Below are 20610 nucleotides of genomic sequence, written 5' to 3' on the forward strand. Positions count from 1 at the left end.
TTCAAATGAATTAAAAGTCTGTCTTGGTCTTTCATTAATTAATAGACTGGTGTGAAAAATTGCTGCCACACCGCCCCCTCGACCTGTGCTTCGAGATTTCTGGTAGTTAGAATGACTCGGGGGTGTTGATTCATTTAAGCTAACATAATCATCCTGCTGCAACCAGGTTTCTGTAAGGCAGAGTAAATCAATTTGTTGATCATTTATTAAGTCATGTACTAACAGAGACTTGGAAGAGAGAGACCTAATATTTAATAATCCACATTTCACTGTTTTACTCTTTGGTTCAGATGTGGATACTGTATTGTTCTTTCTTTGTAAATGTTTAAGTTGTTTGTTGCTGGTTTTTAGTTTGTTTTTTGTCTTTTTGGAAGCAGACACAGTCTCTATGGAGATGGGTTTTTGGGGGGGTAGCAGGAGGAGAGAAGCTGCAGAGAGGCGTGTAAGACTGCAACTCTGCTTCCTGGTCCCAACTCTGGATAGTCATGTTTTGAGGGGTTTAATAAATTTGTCGATATTTCTAGAAATGAGAGCTGCTCCATCCAAAGTGGGATGGATGCCATCTCTCCTAACAAGACCAGGTTTCCTCCAGAAGGTTTGCCAATTATCTATGAAGCCCACATCATTTCTGGGACACCACTCAGACAGCCAGCAATTTAAGGAGAACATGCGGCTAAACATGTCACTCCTGGTCTGATTGGTTACATTGATAATATTTATTTATGGAAAAACAGTGGAAAAATATCACTGTTGCTTTCGTATAAATGAAGTGGACATACCTGAGTGGCCGCGATCTAATCCTGTTTACATAAAGTAAGCCTGCTCCCAAGCAGGTTTACGCTTACGGATCTGTTGCTATGACAGCAAGTCCCGGATGAGCTTAGGAGAACCGAACGATCCAAGATCCCGCGAAATCGTCAACAATCAAATCCAGCTAACTTACTTAGCGAGGTACGAAGAACGGACCCCTGATGAGGAACTGTGCAGGATTTAAATCCCTCTCTCCAGAGTGGTTTGACCTAGCACCTACATTTACAGGACACAGGATTGATTACATATTTGTCGTGGAGACCTCAACAAATTTACAGAGAAGCTTCTTCCATTACAAGTGAAAACGGGATTGTTGTGAATCCAACAGGAGCAGTTAAATCTGATGTTTGACGGGGACAGAAGCCTCTACATACGCAGAGGTATCGATTGCAGAGTCTCTGTAGACAGCTGATACCGCTGCTGTTTGATGATGTCCAAAACGTCTCTAAGAACCTGAAACCAAAAAGCAATAAATACAACAACAACAAAAAAGAAGCATTCTTGAATGTGCTCTCGAATGTTCCCAAAGACACAGATAATTGCTTAAAAAGGGTCATTTTTACCTTCCGGGTGTTCTGCGGCAGAATGACTCCATCATCCCACATCCTGCTGGAGGAGAAGAAAGCTGAACTCTCTTCCACCAACATCCTGTTTAGTTCCTCTTCCTGCTTCTTCTGCTCTTCTTCTTGCTCACCATCAAGGGGAAGCAGGGAGCCAATGTGACCCGGAGGGGCAATGGAAACTTTGGCATTGGGCCACAGGAACAAGAAATTAGGATCAAATGCTCGGCCACACTGTTGAGGAACGAGGGAGGAATTATTACTGTAAGCCACATTCTACAAGATTACAATGAATCGGTAAGAATTATCATTATGTGCAATTTCTGTTTTTGGGGGTTTTTTTGCATATCTTCTAGTGGTGCAACGGATCAAAAGTCTCACGGTTCGGATCGGATCACGTTTTTTTCGTCACGGATCGGATCAATTTTTGGATCAGCAGAAAAAAAGAAGACAAAAATTTAACTCGCCATTTACTTATTTAAGTATTTTTTGCCTATTAAAAAACATTCAACTCATTCCACGCAATTATCTAAAAACAAATTAAGATGCAATATAGGGCAGTACAGGGCTTTCTATCTCCCACTCCGCTGTGATATAATGAGCGGTCACGGTCACGTGGCTTTCCGTTGCCCTGGAGGTAGACCCATTTGTAGTTGGGAACAGAAGATGCCTGGGACAGTTCAGCCATAACTTTGAACTTTTCCTGCTCATACATGCTTGGAGCGATCTTGTCACTGAAGTGGACGCGCGACGGGATATCATAGCGTGGCTCAAGCACGTTCATCATAGTTTAAACTAGTGCTGTCAGCGTAAACCTCGTTAAAATGATGTTAATGCCATAACTGCATTAATGCGGCAAATCTCTGTTAACTAGTTACCACCGATCGCCCCGTGCGTGGGGCTGCACAGCGTCAATGCGTCAACTAACGCGTTGGCTAGTTTAAAACCCTTGTTTTGCACAACGGTATACGGCCTCCCGTCTGCAGCTAAATACGGATCACGTGCGTGCCGAACCGTGGAGTGGGATCGGTTCGGATTACGGATCAACCGTGATCCGGTGCACCACTAATATCTTCTCTAAACTTTCTGCGGTAGAGACTTGAGGCTGTCTTGTGTCTAAGCAGTCTTAAGGAATAGTTGAAGGACATTCAAATCTTTTTGGAAGCTGGCTGCCTTTTATTCTGTTCACTGTCAAGATGATCCTGCACGGCTTTAGTCATGTTGCGGTCAGAACTCCTGGCAGGTCAGTCCATGACATGACTGGTAGTGTTTCATTGCTTGCTTTCCTATCCAGAAATGCTTTTACTGTAATGGCAGCATGTTTGGGATCATTGTCATCCTGAAAAATGAAAAAAATCTGATAGTAATTTTCTTCATTATTTCATTAGTTTTCAACATCCCTAACATCACTTCCGGATATGTATTCTCAAACTATGGCATTTGTTTATCTTCTAGTTTTTTTCCAGGCATGTCACTTATTTTGTCCTTCACTTCAGATTTTTTTTAAAAACACACCTCACGCCAAGCTTAGATATTCCAAGTTTGTGTTTAAAAGTTCTTCAGGAAGCACCTTCTTCCTGTAAAAATACTATTTTATGCCTGTGAAACTGTGTCACTTTTGTTTTTGCAGAGGCGACCAGAAACCCACTGGCACATTAAAAATGGACTCTGCCAGGTTGTCTGTTATATGGGGACACAACACTGGTTCATCCCTTAATTTAGGTGCCTTTTATATCACGTTTGATTCATCGATCAGTGTTACATGGCTTAAACAGAAAAAGGATCTGAAAATGGTCATGTACAAACTCTAGACTGAAAAATAAATTGATTCGCTCACCATAGCATAGCTGTCTGCACCATGGCAACCACCAATCACCACAGTGATCTTGGGGACAGAGGCGGATGCTACTGCTGACATCATTGAACCCTGAGCTTTTAGATGGTTACTGTTCATCTCTGCCTGGGAGACACACACGAATAAATGGTACATGGGATGTTTTTTTACACTTACTGGGGACTCAAAGTGATTCTAAACTCTTCCAAACTTGAGTCCCTGTACATTTGTTTTGAGTGAGAATGAAGTGAGAGTGAATACCTGTTTTGTGGACAGCGTCAGTGCTGCAGTGGGTGCCGTGTTCTGGAGGAAGAGGAGTGGGACGTCTCTCTGGTTGCACAACTGGACAAAATGGCTTCCTTTCAGTGTGGCCTCATATGACAGCTGTCCATCATTCGCTAAAATTCCAACTAGGTGACTAACGCAGTGAACACAAAGAAAGAATTACCTTAAGTTTAGGTGAAGTATTACTTATGGTATTCACTATCAGCCACATGTAACAGGTGTAACATCATATTTTAAAGGGAAACCAAAATCATATTAGCAAAGCTACTAGATGAAAGCTCGGGTTTCAGGCTACTGTAAACGCTTTTAAAAGAAAATGTTTCTACTGTTGTTTCAGTTTGATGTCAGTGTGAGCCAATTTCCCTAATCTGGCCCTCTCAAGTGCACAACTCTGGCTATAACATACACAACAGATCAATCCACCTACTGCACACAAGGGGCAGCCAATCAGAGGAAAGCTGGTTTAAAGGGAAGAGAAAGGAACAGCAAGTGCTTGTTTCAGGTAGTGGGTGAAATGAGAAGCTCCATCATGGCCCGTATGGGATAAATAAGGATTATTTTAGATAATCATGCAGAGCTACTCTAGTCGAGTCCAAGAATAAAAAGCAGGACTGCAGTAAATGTAAATCGTGTCCTCAGTATTACAAAAAACATTAGGAACACAATGTCAACAATCAGAGTTTATGGCAGATTCATGTGCTACAAGAAGACTTCAGTGAGCGTATTGGTTGTGTTTATATCTTTTACCCATGTATCTTTGCAAAGCCAGTGACGAGTGAGGTTCCATAGCGAGCTTTAAATTCCAGAAAGCGGCTCCCATCTACCAGTCGACTGACTACCTGGGCAGAGCAACAGAAACAACCAACTAAAGGTCACTGAGCCGCAACTCAGCATAAGAGTAACAAACTCATCAGACTAGAGCAGGGGTGGGCAATCTCAGTCCACGAGGGCCGGTGTCCCTGCAGGTTTTAGATCTCACCTTTGGTCAACACACCTGAATCACATGATTAGTTCGTTACCAAGCCTCTGGAGAACTTCAGGACATGTTGAGGAGCTAATTTAGCCATTTAAATCAGCTGTGTTGGTTCGAGGACACATCTAAAACCTGCAGGGACACCGGCCCTCGTGGACTGAGATTGCCCACCCCTGGACTAGAGCACTTTGTGCATTTGTGTCCGTCACATTGTACCATCTTAACATCCAGGCTGTAGTTGTAACTCTTAGGGGCGAGTCCTAAAAGCTCTTCCAGACTGTGCAGTGGCTCCTCCTCTGCATTCCTCTTCTTTGTCTCCTCCTCTTCCTCAGGCAGCAGGAAGTTGAGGGTTGATATAATGTTTCTAGTGTAATCAAAAGCCTCCTTCTCCTCCCAGGCAAAGTGATCCACGCAGCCACTCACTCTGGAACAAGATGGTAACTTGATACATGATGATATGAACTAATTCTTCTGTTACTATTCAGGACTGATTAGATTTACACACATACTCAGCATGGAGCCTGGCCCCTCCCAGGTCCTCTGGCGTCACCTCCTCTCCAGTAGCCGCTTTCACAAGTGGCGGTCCGCCCAGGAATATGGTTCCTATTCTGTGCACCATTACAGCTTCCTCCGCCATAGTGGGCATGTAAGCTCCACCCGCCGTGCATGACCCGCACACAACAGCTACCTTTAGGATGATCAATTTTCATATCAGAACTGCAATTTGAAATAGTGAAAAAACCAAAAGCAAAAACAAAGAAAAACAATGAGAACTTAACAATGGTAACTTGTTCTCTCTTCATTTTTAGACTGAAAAATTCTCCTGTGGAGATTAATTATGCCAAAATTTTAAATAGAATCACTTTCTTCAGATTATGGTTTCCCTGGAGGGACACAACAGTTCACAAATCATGAGAATGTTTTAGAAAACAAGTGTGTGCATATGAAACATTTTAAAGTGTAGCTTATAAACAGGAATGATAATCTATGTAAAGACCAAAGCCTTCTAACTCATCCTTACCTGGGGGATCTTCATGGCAGACATGATGGCTTCATTGTAAAACGTCCTTCCTCCGTGATTCTTATCAGGAAAAATCTCTGACTGGACATTTATACACAGACGAGGAATAAGAAGCGGAAACAGCAGTCAGTATAAATTTCACTAGCATTCACTTACTCTAAAGGTAGAACCCTTACGCGTATTAAATCGGAGATGTGCTTATGTGTGCGTGTGCTAACCTGCAGTGGCAGGAACGCTCCAGCGGAGTCGACCAGGTACACACAAGGCAAGCGATTTTTGATTGCTATTTCCTGCGCTCGGAGATTCTTCTTTACCGTGATAGGATACGATGTGCCTCCTTTCACCGTAGCGTCGCTGGCAGCAAACACACACCACAGGCCATTGATCCTGCCGATGCCTGAATGATGTTTGTACAGACGAATAAAAAAAATGCATAAAGTGTCACACTCGGATCCCAGAAGATGTGGAGTAAACAGAAGACGATCTGAAATAAAGAAATTAAATGAGGGTATTTAGCTGCGGTCACACTAATCTGTAGTCGTTTCTCACCAGTTATACTGCCGGCTGAAGGTATGTCCCCGTACGGAAGACCCAAACCAGCAAATGGTGACAGCTCCAGAAAGTCCTCGTCATCCAATAGGAGGCGAAGCCTGTCTCTGATCAGCAACTTCCTGTTTCTCTGAGTGTGTCTGGCTATGGCCTTCTCTCCTCCCCCTTCCATCACCTTCTCACTAAACTCTGTGTACCTAATAAATGGAGATAACCAGGGATAATGAATGAACAACATTTTGACAACACGTGCAGATCTGGCAACACACTATCACACACAAACAAGCAGGGAATTTATTTTGAGATTAAAAAATAAATAAACAAAAATCCACTTAATAAATCTAAAATAGTTGATTAGAAACACCAAATTGCAACAAGGCACATACTAATACACTAGGATATGTGAGAGCAAATGTGTGAGCAAAACCTACTTCTTACACCAGGCGTTGCTATTTCTGAGGTTTGCTTCATAAATGTGTTTGTGGATGGGCAGAAGGGGCAGGTCCAGCACAGGGAAGGCACTCGGCAGGGCTCTCCTCTTCCCTGCAACAGAGCTCACACCGCAGACTGAACGCTGCCAGTACCGCTCAACAAACCTGCTAAACAAGAATCAGGGAAAAATATTTAAAGACTTCTTTGCAACATGACAACAAAAAGAGAGGACTGCAAATAAAGATTATGAAAATCTGGAGAGCAAATTATTGTCCAACAGTACACTGAAGAGTTCAAATTACTATTTTAATTCCAGGATTTTGTATGCAGTAGTGCAGGGGTAGCCAACTCCAGGCCTCAAGGGTTGAAGTCCTGCAGGTTTTAGATATTACCCTGGGTCAACAGGCCTGAATCAAATGATTAGATCATTACCAGGCCCCTGGAAAACCTCAAGAAATCTTTAGGAGGTAATTTAGCCATTTAAATCAGCTGTGATGGATCAAGGACACATCTAAAACCTGCAGGACACTGGCTCTCGAGTAGGGGTGACACAGACCGCAAGCGGCCACCGGGCCGGAAGTTTGAGCCCCCTAATTTACACTGAAACCTGACGTCAGCCAGGTTTTCGCCAGGAACGATGATTGGCTGCTTTGGAACTTTTGCCCCCCAATGCAAAAAAGAAATAAAATAAGTCTGTAATATTTACGAGCTTGAACAAATTTGATTAAACAGCAAAGTGTTGCTGAAGCGTTAACCTCTATGTGCCAACAGTTGTGTTTTCGTTTTGTTTTTTATCAGAAATTAACGCACCACCAGAGCTCAGCAGTTGCAAAGTGTGCCAAAGGTCAGTCTGCTGATAAATGAATAAATGAGTGTAGGAGCCATAATTGAATGTATTGAATTTTTTGATGATCACTGGGTTTTCATTTGTTTTGGTTGTTATGGTGAGGTGTAATGGGAGTCACGTGGGTGCTAGCGGTGACATTAAGAGGGCGTTGTCAGTCTGTCATTCACTGGTTTTGATTTTGACAGAGAGGAGGGCTGGGTAGCCGTAGTTTTTGTTGACCGCTGCACAACATGTTTTGTCTTATTATATTACAGCCTGTGACATTGTAAGAGTCCAAATCGCGAGATGACATTACTCTGTAAACACTTTAATAAACAAGGAAACAATTCCACCTTTCGCATTATTGCGTAAACTTGACAGCGCGTCAGGCAAATAGGCGGGCTCCATCCCCGGCCTCTAGCGACTGTGGAAGTCGCTACATCTTTAGTCAACAAAAAACGGCATTCTGGAGAAGCAAGCCGCAAGCAGGATCAAAGAAATCAGATCAAGGAACCTGAAAGACGCCAAGTAAGTGCAGCGCATCTGAATGAGTGAGCCAGCAGCACGGACACACCTGACGCAATTCTGAGGAGCGCAGGTAAGAATACCTGTGCATGTCTGGTTTTGGAAAAGGAAGCCACATTGCATTAGCGCTGAGATGTTTCAAGAAGAGACACTGAATGGAATGAATGTTGGTTAAATGTGCAACGTTTTTGGCTGTGCTCTTGGATTGATGTCTGCACTGCGTCTTATTAATTATGCTGCTTGGATGACGTTCAAATGGACAATTAAAGTGCCGTTACGTTGAAAGGATTTTATGGTCAAACTCTATTGTGGCTTCCAGTGGATATGTTTTAATGGATGATCACTGAGGATTAAAATAATTTAAAAAAAAAAAAAATCGAACAAACAAACGGGGAAAGTCATGAGTCAAACAGGTGGTGATGATTGTTCCTCTCATGATTTGGGGGGAAAGAGAGAAAGAAAAATGACTGGAAAGGCATTGTTGAATAAAATCGAAAAGTTACAAAATGAATGCAAAATATATGTCAATAAAATGAAAGGACTAATACAAAAAATGAAAGAGCTAATGCAACACAATGAAAATCTTTCTCAAATTAAACAGTATGTGGTGGATCTAAAGGCACTGTGTGAAAAGGCTTCAAGCTCACATGTTGAGGTGTTGCCTTTGGTGCCAGAGGAAGAAGTATTAAAACAAGAGGAATGGTTTTCAAGTATCATGAAATACACCAATGTGTTTTTAAATGAAATTCAAAACTGGATAAATCAAAGAGAACAAAACCCTGCTGTTTGTCCAAAGCAAATCAATTTATTGGAAAACAATGTTGCATCAAATACTGAGATAGAAGTGGAGGATGATATCAAGCCAAGTGATAGTGTTTCTAATGTTGAAAGCCACAAAACTTCTTCATCAAGATCATCAACTTCATCTGTTCGTATGAAAGCTGAGGCAGAGTTGGCAGCTTTAATGATAAAGCAGAAGTTATTGGATGAAAAACATGTACTGGAAGAAGAGGAGGAACGTCTTCGTAAAAGAAAGGAAAGGCTAAAGTTGGACACTGAAATTGCTGAAAAAATGGCAACAATAAATGTCCTTAAAGCTCAAAGTATAGCAAGCAAAAAAGGATCTTCAAAAGTTTCAGATGGAATGAATTCATACATTTCCAATGAAAGATCTAAACAAACCCTTAATGTTGATGCATTGGAATTTATACCTCACATTTCTGCAAAACAAAATTCATTGACTAATGCTGAAACTCAAACTAGGAGAAAAGAAAAAACCCAGGAATGTGTCATGCAACAAGCAGTGTTGACTGAATCTTCTCAAAATAAGCATCCTCGACAATATTCAGTTATTCCTTCAAACCCATCTGATGCAAATGGACAAAATGACTGTCATACAAATGGTATGGTGGAACTGGAACCACAAAATGATGTTATTGGAATAATGACTAAACAAAATGAAATAACAACACTCTTAATCCAACAACAAAGCCTCTTTTCTTTACCAAAGAGAGAAATACCTCATTTTGATGGAGATCCACTTCAGTATTATTCATTTATTAAAGCATTCGAGAATGCAGTTGAGTGCAATACGAAAAATAACAGTGATCGTTTATATTTTTTGGAACAGTACACAAGAGGCCATGCAAAGGAATTGGTGAGAAGCTGTCAACAAATGAACTCAGATCGTGGTTATCGCAAGGCAAAATCACTGTTAAAAGAGCACTATGGCGATGAACAGAAGGTCGCAGCTGCATATCTGGACAAGGCACTTTCATGGCCATCGATTAAAACAGAGGAAGTAAAAGCTCTTCAGAACTATAGTTTGTTCCTCAGGGGATGCTGTAATGCAATGGAGGAGGTGCAGCATCTGAGTGATTTGGATATGCCTTCTAATATGGTGAACATTATTAAAAAATTGCCATATAAATTTAGGGACAGATGGAGAAGCCATGTTTGTGACCTGCAAGAAAGGCATAAAAGAAGAGCCAAATTTATGGATATTGCAGACTTTTTGGAGAAGCAAATAAGAATATTAACTGATCCTGTATTCGGTAATATTCAAGATTCTCCGCTTTCTTTACCAACTAAAGGAATGAGTAAACCCAAGTATCAAGGCAGACCTGGAAATAAAGGAACAAGCTTTGCCACCACTATGCAAGCTGTGGAGAGTACACCTAAGCCTGCGGAAACGGAAATAAAAAAATAATCAGGTTGGAAGGAACGTCTGTATTTGTTGTGGAGGAAGACACATGTTGGACGTATGTGCACAGTTGGGAAAAATGGCTCATGAGAAGAAGATAACCTTCTTAAAGGAAAATGGCATCTGTTTTGGCTGCTTGTGTATAGGACACATCAGTAAAGATTGCCGTAAGAGGATTTCCTGTTCCAAATGCAGCCGGAAACATCCCACCATCCTGCACAAAGAAAGATCACCTTCTGAAAGGACCGACAGGAACACACAGCCGCATGTGAGCACATTGGTGTCGAGTGGTCTTACAGGGGCTGGAGACCAGGACTGTAAACTGCCCATTGTGCCTGTCCAAGTAAAGTCAAAGAAAGGAAGCAACATTATTACAACATATGCTTTTTTGGACCAAGGGAGCACAGCAGTTTTCTGCACTGAGAGTCTGATGCGCAGACTACACCTTGAGGGAAGGAAAGGAAACATCCTCCTCAGAACCATGGGCCAAGAAAGAATTGTGAGCAGCAACACTTTATCAGGACTGGAGGTTGCCGCTTTTTGTGGTGACGAATTTCTGGAGCTGCCAAAAGTATACACACAGGAGTCCATGCCTGTACATAAAGGAAATATTACAACACCAGGAGATATTGAAGGATGGGCACATTTAAAACACATAAACTTGCCTCAAATAAATGCAGGAATCGAGCTTCTGATTGGAACCAACATTCCTAAAGCCTTGGAACCTCTGGAAGTGGTGTGTAGTGTTGATGGAGGACCGTATGCCGTAAGGACAAGGCTTGGCTGGACCATCAATGGGCCACTTTCAGGAAACTGTGAAGCTACAGGTGATCAGAAGCATCCACAAGTTACAGTCAACAGAGTTTCCGTTGTGACCCTGGAGGAGCTTTGGCAGCAACAGTTCAAGAACGACTTTCCTGAGAGTAAAGTTGATGAGCAGGTTGGATTGTCAAGAGAGGATCAGAGATTTCTGGAAATAGTGACTAACTCTGCCAAATATGTGGGTGGTCATATCCAGATAGCATTACCTTTTCGGAATGCCAGTATCAGTATGCCAAACAATAAGAAAGTTGTTCAACAACGTCTGCGCTTTCTAAAAAAGAGATTTGAGAGAGACGCTGTGTTTCATACTGAGTACAAAGTCTTCATGAATGAGCTCCTGGCTAAAGGTTATGCTGAAAAGGTCCCAGAAGAGGAGATCGATCGCAATAATGGCAAGCTGTGGTATATACCACACCATGGTGTTTACCATCCGACCAAGAAGAAACTCAGAGTTGTGTTTGACTGTGGAGTGAGTTATCATGGAACATCTTTAAACTCCCAACTCTTACAAGGACCTGATCTTACAAGCTCTTTAATAGGAGTGGTCACAAGATTCAGGAAGGAGCCAGTTGTAATTATGGGAGATATTGAATCCATGTTCCACCAAGTCATGGTTCCAGCTGAGGATAGAGATCTATTGAGATTTCTCTGGTGGCCTAAAGGTGATCTGGAACAACCAACATCTGAATACAGGATGAATGTACATCTCTTCGGAGCAACTTCATCACCAAGTTGCGCCAACTTTGCACTCAGAAAGTGTGCAGCTGACTTTGGACATCTCTACAGTGAGGAAGCTGTGAAGACGTTGTTGCACTGTTTTTATGTGGATGATTGTCTGGTGTCCGTTGGAACTGATGAGGAAGCAGTGTTAATGTACCAAGAGTTGGTTTCTTTGTGTGCCAAAGGAGGGTTTCTGCTCAAAAAGTGGATCACCAACAAGACTGGAGTGCTGGAATCCATTCCTGAAAGTCACAGAGCAACAGGCATGAAAGAGTTGAACATGGAATTGGATTCCTCAATGATCGAGCGAGTTTTGGGTGTGGAGTGGTGCATAAAATCAGACTCCTTTAAGTTCAAGATTGTGCTCAAGGACAGACCGCTCACCAGAAGAGGAATCCTTTCAATTGTCAGTTCTATCTATGATCCTCTTGGAATGCTAAGTCCTGTGGTCTTAACTGCTAAGAAAATCCTAAGAGATCTATGCCAGGAAGGAATCGGCTGGGACGATAATGTACCAGAGCTGTTTTCCAAAAGATGGTTAACATGGCTCCAGCAGCTTCAGCTATTGAGCAAGTTTGAAGTGAGTCGATGTCTGAAACCTGATGGATTTGGAGAAATCACGAGTGCTCAGTTGCACCATTTCTGTGATGCCAGTGAGGATGGGTATGGAACAGTGACCTATCTGCTGATTGAAAACATCTGTTCAGAACGACACTGTGCGTTTGTTATGGGAAAGGCTCGTGTTGCTCCTCTTAAATCCTTTACCATCCCGAGAATGGAGCTCATTGCAGCAACCATGGCCAGTCGATTGGATGTACTCTGGAGGAAAGAGCTGCAGATGGAACTTCTGGATTCTGTGTTTTGGACAGATAGTGCTTCTGTTCTTAAATACATCAGGAGTGAGACTTCAAGATTCAAGGTTTTTGTGGCCAACAGAGTTTCACAAATCTTAACAGTTTCATCTTCCTCACAATGGAGATATGTGGACACTACCAGTAATCCAGCAGATACGGCCTCAAGAGGAGTGAAAGTCGACGTTTTTATGAAGCATACAAAATGGTTGTCCGGGCCTCAGTATCTTCTACAATCTAGGAGTGAATGGCCTGTCTACCCAGATGACATCAGTCTACTTGCATCTGATGATCCTGAGGTAAAAACAGTTGCCACAGTGAGTGTTGAGCAAGCTGGAGAAAATTCTGTTACTCGCTTGTTTAAACATTTTTCCACCTGGACACGTCTTAAGAAGTCAGTGGCATGGCTGTTAAAATTTAAGGACTTGCTTCTGTCCTTTGTGAAGAAAAGGAGAGAATTGTGTTCAAGCTTACCACAGTCAGAGGATGAGATTTTCCTTGGAGCTTGTGAGTCTGGAGAAGGGACAACCCATTATAAAATCAAGTCCTCTAAGAAGACTCTGCCCACAGCTGCAAGATGGAATTCTCAGAGTGGGTGGGAGACTCAGTAGATCATTGATGCCGGTTGAGGTGAAACATCCCATAATACTAGCAAAGGATCAACACATCTCCGAGCTCTTGCTTAGACACATACATCAGGAAGTTGGACATGGTGGTCGTAACCACATGCTGTCTAAGCTAAGAGAAAAGTACTGGTTGATTGGAGCTAGTACAGCAATAAGAAAAGTGTTATCTAAATGTGTCATCTGTCGACGTCTTAATGCTCCACCAGTGAATCAACAGATGGCGGATTTGCCCAATGAAAGAATCATTCCAGATGAACCTCCATTCACGCGGGTGGGAGTGGATTACTTCGGACCCTTCAGTGTGAAAAGTAGGAGGAGCGTGGTGAAGAGATACGGTGTTATATTCACCTGCCTTGCTATCCGTGCTGTTCACATTGAGGTTGCTCCATCACTGGATACTGACTCTTTCATTAATGCATTCAGACGTTTCAATGCAAGAAGAGGTCAGGTTCGAGAACTGCGTTCTGACAACGGAACCAATTTTGTAGGTGCTGAACGTGAACTTAGAACTGCCATTGAACATTGGAACCAGGCGAAAATCAATGACGTCTTTCTGCAAAAGGGAATTAAATGGACCTTTAATCCACCTGGAGGTTCACATCACGGAGGAACCTGGGAGCGACTGATAAGACTGGTTCGCAAAGTACTTAATTCCATAATGAAAGTACAAAACCTGGATGAAGAAGGTCTTCATACAGTACTTTGTGAGGTTGAAGCCATCATTAACAGCCGCCCAATTACCAAAGCCTCAATGGATCCTAACGACCTGGAAGCTTTGACCCCTAATCATCTTCTTCTGTTAAAGACCTCACCAATATTACCACCAGGATTATTCCATTCCACTGATATGTACACACACAGAAGATGGAAACAAGTCCAATACATGTCTGACTTGTTTTGGAAAAGATGGGTGAAGGAATACCTACTACAGCAACAGGAACGTCAGCGATGGATTGGAGTAAAGAGGAATCTCATCGTGGGAGATCTGGTTCTCATCATGGACAGTTCGGCACCTCGAAACTCTTGGCCAATGGGACGTGTGATAAAGACTTTTCCGGACCGAAGAGGATTCGTTCGTCAAGTTCGGATTAAGACTCAGACTAGTTGCCTGGATCGACCTATTACCAAACTGTGTCTACTGCTGGAGGCAGATCACAGTTAAAGACTTCTGGGTCCAATTATCAGACTTTGATTGTATTTGGACATAAAATGTCTCTCATTTTTCTTTAAAGAAAGACTTTGATTACCTATAGGATTCCTGTGGGTAATATTGAAATACAGTAAATGATTGACTTTTCTCTGCATGTTTTATGTCTCCTACTTGGTTAATTATGGGTAATTATTAGAAGGGATCCTAATAATTAGGGGCTGGTGTGTAGGAGCCATAATTGAATGTATTGAATTTTTTGATGATCACTGGGTTTTCATTTGTTTTGGTTGTTATGGTGAGGTGTAATGGGAGTCACGTGGGTGCTAGCGGTGACATTAAGAGAGCGTTGTCAGTCTGTCATTCACTGGTTTTGATTTTGACAGAGAGGAGGGCTGGGTAGCCGTAGTTTTTGTTGACCGCTGCACAACATGTTTTGTCTTATTATATTACAGCCTGTGACATTGTAAGAGTCCAAATCGCGAGATGACATTACTCTGTAAACACTTTAATAAACAAGGAAACAATTCCACCTTTCGCATTATTGCGTAAACTTGACAGCGCGTCAGGCAAATAGGCGGGCTCCATCCCCGGACTCTAGCGACTGTGGAAGTCGCTACAATGAGTTAGGGGACATATAAACACCTCTTACCTTGCAGTGTAGCGGTGCATATCTGTCATACAAATAAATTCCAGATTATTTAATTGTTCGTAAGTGCATTGCCAATCAGAACAGAACAAAAACTCAATCCCCCTCCAGATGCTGCTTCTTCTTCTTCTTTTTCTTCTTCTTCTTCTTCCTCGCGGTATACTGTAGGGTGGCGCAATTCCGCCACCAACTGCTACGGAGTTTGGATTAGACGGTAATGCTGCTTCTTCCACTCCTACTCCTACTTCCACTGGAGGCAAATAAAATTTACCTACACTACTCTCTTCCGTTCATTTCAAAGCTTTAGTTCCTTATTATTTTGCAGGTGTAAAAAATATCATGCGGTGTTATTAAAAACTCACACAGCAGCTCCCATAATTACTACTTTTACTATAAGTGTAATTTGTGCCTTTATGCTACTGAAATAGGTTTATGACTAGACATGGGCAATTTGTTTTGCCTCTTGCCTTTGCAATGTTTCATGTATTGTGCAGTGCCAATAAAACATTTCACATTTGTTGCTTTTGCTGGTCTTAAATTACTGCAGTATTTGAGCGAAGAAACAGGGACGCAGTGGAGCCTATCTCAGCTTCCAAAGCTGAGAAGCAGAGTACAACTGGGACAAGTCCCCAGGCTGTTATAGGGCTAGCATAGAAACAGACAACCATTTATACTGAATTTCACTCCTATGGACCTGTGTACCTGGAAAGAACTTACACAAGAAGCTTGAGAAACACACAGGACTTAGAGAAGAGCTAGAAGATGCGGAGGGTGAAGGCGATAGTGATCCCCGTGGTAAATGGAGCACTCAGGAGGGACCCCCAAACTGGGAGCTTGAAGGATAAACAAAGACCCCCTGCAGGGCAAGCAGGGATTTAAAAAGCATCAAATGATATCATTGTTTAAAGGTATCAGGCAGGAGAAGGGTACAAAAAATTTCCACAGCATTGGATATACTGTGGAACCCAGTGGAGAAAACATGGGACGAAAAACCTGGATGCCCCCCAAAACTAACTCTAAAGCCAAGATGAATACTGGTCAGTGAGGCTGCCAGGGGACTCGCCATGCACTAGCTGTGTATTACACGTGGCAACAATGTCATGTATTTTCCATATGTCGAAATTATGTGATAGGGTTGCAGGACAGAAGTGTTTTCTGACAAAAATACACCTTAAAAAAACATTTTTTGTTATTAAAATTATTATTTTCTCCTAACACATTTGTTCATCAGTTGAATTATTACAGGTCACATTAAAGTGGGAAAACTTTTGAATCATTGTGATCACATTTTTTAACATCGCAAAAATTATGCATTTAAACAGGGTTGTGTACACTTTTTTTTTTATCCACTGTATCTGTGTAAGCAATAAGGAGGCCTCATGCTGAGGTCAGTAATTTTTAGTTTTCACTGGCCTTTAGTTCTTGCCAAGCTCTGTGGTGCAGTTTGTCCTGCTGTGGTATTAATCTTCTACAGAAAGATACAAGCCAGCAGTTTAAACTTAATGCCTATGTAATAAAGTTTTTCGCTGGAAACGTGAGTTACTATCAAATTTAACAGCAAATAAATATGATAAATCGAGCTGATTTATGGCAACAAACCTGTGAAGAGCCAGTCTGATGCAGCAGAACTTGCAACTATGTAGAGAGGAATGAAAAAACATTTATTTTTCATTTTAAACTTAGTATTTAAATTCTTCGACCTTTTGGATTATTTCCAGGTTCAACTTGCAAAAATTTACAATATTTATTTATTAATTATAGATATAAATCAAGGTCTGTAATAATTCATATTGGCCGCTAGAGGGAACCACTAAATCATTATTAAAGAAACTGTAAACGGATTATATTTAAAGCGTTTTTAATGCTCTAGGTCATCAGAAATACTTTTCTGATACTTTTCAACACTTTTCAAATAAATATTTTGCCTCGTATGAACTTTTAATATACGCGCTGATGTCAAAATAGCAAAACAATAGAAAAATAAAGCTATCCAAACACGTAGCTTTAAACATGACTTTTTGAAATAAAAGGAACTATAATCAATTATAAATGAATTTATTATTAACACCAATAACAACCGGCTTTATATGAATTATGTGTAATGATGGAAATATGGTAAGAGATAAGGACAAATAAAAAAATAAAAAATAATAATTAAAATACACCAAAGACAAACGAAATTAAAATATTTACCTAAACTTTGCAAACTTTACGACGCTGTTAATACTAATATTTTCATTATTGTGTGGTTTAATGGCCTGTAAAATGGGACAATGTAAATAACTTTTTATTTTAATTAATTTTAAATAAACAGTCAACAAATGCGCCAAAAGAGAGCTTCGTGAAATATGAAAATGACTGAAATTAAAATGTATTACATTGTCATACCATAAAATCTGTTTTTGTAATTTTTTCCTGCAGCATTTCGTATTATGCCGACTAAATAATTCATTCCATTTCTATACTCGAGTTTGTATCCAGTTCATACATTTAATCAGTGTTTGAATTAAACTGAGCTGCTGAAAATTTGTCTTTTTTTAATTCGTATTTTTGCTTTACTCTGTTCTTTCTTTATTGTTGGCTTCAGGTAAATACACTTAATATGAAAGACCTGATTAAAAATGTTCAATGAACATAAATCCGTTTTTCTCTTTGTAGATTGTCTGTGGTCCAGGGCCCCTGGAAGGGCGTCCCTGCTGATTCAGGAGGAGGAGGTGAAGGAGGTGGAGTGTTTGTTCAGTCGGCAGACAGTCAGAAGGACCGAATCCCGGCGGCCGTTTGGAGAGTCTGAGCGGGGGAAAAACTGCTTCCAGTACTGGAGAACTCAGAAAGAGGATTTCGCAATGAGTTGGGGAACGGAGCTCTGGGTACGTTTCAACTCTTTTTAAGTGTGCTTGTGAGAAAGTGCTGGGCTTGTTTTCTTTGTGTTTCGGCCCGGACACCGCCGCGACTTTGGGGCAATAGAGCGGAAGAAAGGTGCCGTGTTACCTTTTTAGCTTTGTGTCGCGGAGAGCGGCTAGGCGCTGGTGCTAGCCTGGTCGGCTGCGGTGCTGTAGCCGGCGAGGCTAAAGCTAAAGCTAATCCGAGGCGCACCTTAACGGCTGTGACAGCGGAGGAAACAATAGGCAGGCACTGCTGCAGACACACGGCCACGACAGCGAGCCGGGGCGCGGGTCACGCTGCCTCCACCACCCGGCTATTTGCCAGCTTTAATAATATCTGTGGTGGTAAATTGATTTGAAAAAAAAAAATGTTTATTTGTCTGGCAACTTACTAAGTTGGATGTTGACGGTTTTCTTACATGTGTTACACCCAGTTTCTGGCAGGGACTCCCGGCTGGAGGGTGGAGGGGAGAGAGACCACTGTCCTGCTCGGTCTCCTTTTAAACGAATCGCAACTTCACAGCCGTTTGATTCACTTACTAATTGGCATAACGCTTCCCTTCGTTGCCAGTTCTCCAGCCTTTTGTCCCAACTTCCATGTTACTGGAAGGAACACATGGTTATTATAGACACACACACAGCTCACGCCGTGTGTGTCCTGCCTTTATAGTGAAATTAGGGCTAAAATGTGAGTAACATTTAAATGTTACAAGTGTGTCAAACACGAGCTGCAGCTGATATTAGAAGATGATTTTTTTTTAACCATCCCTGTCTCAAAATAGTGTTTCTTAGTTGCGGTGTATGCAGATTTTAGCTTAAATTAATCTTGCGGTGGGACTCCATCCTGTATTTTTTTTGGGTGTTGGCCATTACGAGCTGTGTAACCAGAAAGGCTACCAGAAGCACTCCCCCCTCTCTCTCTGTATATGTGTGTGCGTGTGCAGGAGGAGGAGGAGGGAGCACTTCATCTCCCCAAGATGATACTCCTCCGGCTGACCTCAGTGATTATTATCTGCATTTTAAAATAAATTCATATTTTTTTTCCTTTTCTTTTTCTTTTTGCTTGCTCAGCCCTCACATGTAACCCGATCATCTGCTACCCACAAAGAGAGATCTGTTTGGTTGTCTGAGATGCAAAAGAAAAAAAGGGGGGGAAAAGACTTGGGAAATAAAGCACACATGGACTCACATATGATTTGTCAGGGGTTTGTTGGCCTCGAGTCTGCTTTGAGAGTTTCCCATTCAGTTTTTCTTCTGTGGATCAAAATCACAAAGAGATGTGAATGAATGGTGATCCGCTGTGCTAATGTTATGGATGTGATGAGTTTGTGAGCTGCAGAAGTGCATTGATATAACAAAGGAAAGCAGTAAGTCTGTGTGGGGGTTTTACATGAAATGCTCTGTGTCTTGTGTTTACCACAGCCCAAGCAGTGTACTGTATATGAGTAACAGAAAATTATGAATGATGAGATACACTGTCACATGCTCCAGTCTGTATACCATCAGTGAAGCGCTTCCGATATGCTGACTGTAGACGCTGGCTGACACACACCGTCATAATCCCCGAGTCCGCTGATGGGATTAATGTGTTGGCTGTCTGATGTCAGATTAGGGCTTATCCTCCACAAGACACCACATAAAACTGTTGATTGGCTGTTGTGCTTTACAGATGACTGCCCCTCTAATGTCAGGAAGTGTGCTTTTATTTTCTGTTTTTGTTTTATTCTAAAATTGAAGTCTCTGATTTCAAATAAAAGTCTAAGAATAATAATAACAATAAAACTGTGTCCAACTAAAAGATTACAGTTGGCTTAAAAAACTGTTATTCTATGTACAGTTGGGTAAGTGGCTGCTTCACCTATTAAGTTACTGGCTACATTTTGCTATATTCTAATGTGAGCAGTTCAAAACTCAATCAGATTAAAAAAAATGAAATTCTCACATTTGGGTGGCAGAATTTAACACTAAGTCACCCCAATCGCAGTTTTGTTTGTTTGTATTTCACCCTGTATTACCTTCTTAGGTGTCGTCCCTAAATGAAACGGGAAGAAGTGAAGCCAGCGTCGTTTTCAGTGCAGCTTTGTGCTTTTACTCCACTCTTTGGCTTTAGCCCAGCTCTTTGAGACGCTACAAAGCGAGCAAGGAACATCCTATTACCTCGCTGGCTTCCTGCCGTCCGACACACACTCGTGAAGTAGGAAGCGTTTGTCTGAATTAAAGCTCTTCTGTGTGTTGTATGAGTGTGTGCGTTAGTGCCAGGATGCTGCCATGCTGTGCTTTGGTCTCTCCGGACGAGGTGAGCTGGAGGCCAGCACAGTGGAGCAGCCAAGTCTGACTGAAGGACAAGAGGCTGACGGGCGGTCGTCTCTGCTGACCGGCCAAACCGAAAGACTAGGATAAGGGGATCGAGAATGGGAAGGTGTGGGGTAGTTGGAGAAAGGACAGGCTGGACATAATTTCACTTAAAAGGCTGTCAGATGGAAAGGAGACTGATTGTTGAGGTTCAGATTCAGAACAGCAACCTGGCTTTAGCTTCATGCACAAAGGCTCACAGGACTTTGGTGCTCTTTCCTTCATCTGTCGTGCACATTTTCAGAAAAGACACCCTATTTTGATTCTTCACATGTCACACAGGAGGTGCTGTGCAGGGTAGTGGGGTTACGTCTAAATGATGCATTTAGCAAGAGGATTGTTTGCGTTTTTGGCATCAGGTGGCCTTCAGACTCATACTAGGGTGTTTGTTATCATTGCTCGTGTTGGTGATATTTATAGACTGGCCTGCAGTATATCAGAGTCTAGCGTCATCTATCTTTATGGCACTATTCTTGCTGCTTTCAGGTCTTTTTGTGTCTTTTATGCAAAAGATTAGATACTTTTGAATAATGTTGTATACAG

At 41.8% G+C, this 20610-nt stretch overlaps 2 protein-coding genes across 7 annotated transcripts in view; one reads left to right on the plus strand and one right to left on the minus strand.

Moving 5' to 3' along the window:
• Positions 1-290: 290 nt before the first annotated feature.
• On the minus strand, positions 291-14975 carry si:ch211-198n5.11 (methylcrotonoyl-coenzyme A carboxylase 2). 5 transcript variants are annotated; one of them, XM_087830581.1, is made up of 13 exons: positions 14837-14975; positions 6464-6628; positions 6033-6229; positions 5702-5880; positions 5484-5564; positions 4972-5150; positions 4679-4886; positions 4237-4328; positions 3466-3622; positions 3208-3330; positions 1374-1604; positions 1185-1263; positions 291-1026 (listed from the first exon to the last, which is right to left on the minus strand). In XM_087830581.1, exons 1-13 carry the CDS (start codon positions 14863-14865, stop codon positions 944-946), a joined length of 1803 nt encoding a protein of 600 aa, XP_087686707.1. In that variant the 5' UTR covers positions 14866-14975; the 3' UTR covers positions 291-943. The 5 variants fall into 5 exon arrangements, 4 of the variants coding, with proteins under 4 accessions (XP_087686707.1, XP_087686706.1, XP_087686708.1 ...); XM_087830580.1 differs by having other exon boundaries at positions 6464-6631; XR_004843862.2 differs by having other exon boundaries at positions 966-1026; positions 1107-1263; positions 6464-6631.
• Positions 14976-17557: 2582 nt separating this feature from the next.
• The window catches only part of fnbp1l (formin binding protein 1-like), a 49057-nt gene continuing 46004 nt past the window's right edge, over positions 17558-20610 (plus strand). For both annotated transcript variants that reach the window (XM_087831090.1, XM_006797801.3), the window contains exon 1: positions 17558-17700. In XM_087831090.1, the coding sequence (XP_087687216.1) occupies positions 17677-17700 (24 nt within the window). In that variant the 5' untranslated portion in view covers positions 17558-17676. The remainder of the gene's footprint in view (positions 17701-20610) is intronic.

Source organism: Neolamprologus brichardi, chromosome 17 (genome assembly GCF_056152115.1).
Source record: "Neolamprologus brichardi isolate AB-2024 chromosome 17, ASM5615211v1, whole genome shotgun sequence".
Taxonomy (NCBI): Eukaryota; Metazoa; Chordata; class Actinopteri; order Cichliformes; family Cichlidae; genus Neolamprologus; species Neolamprologus brichardi.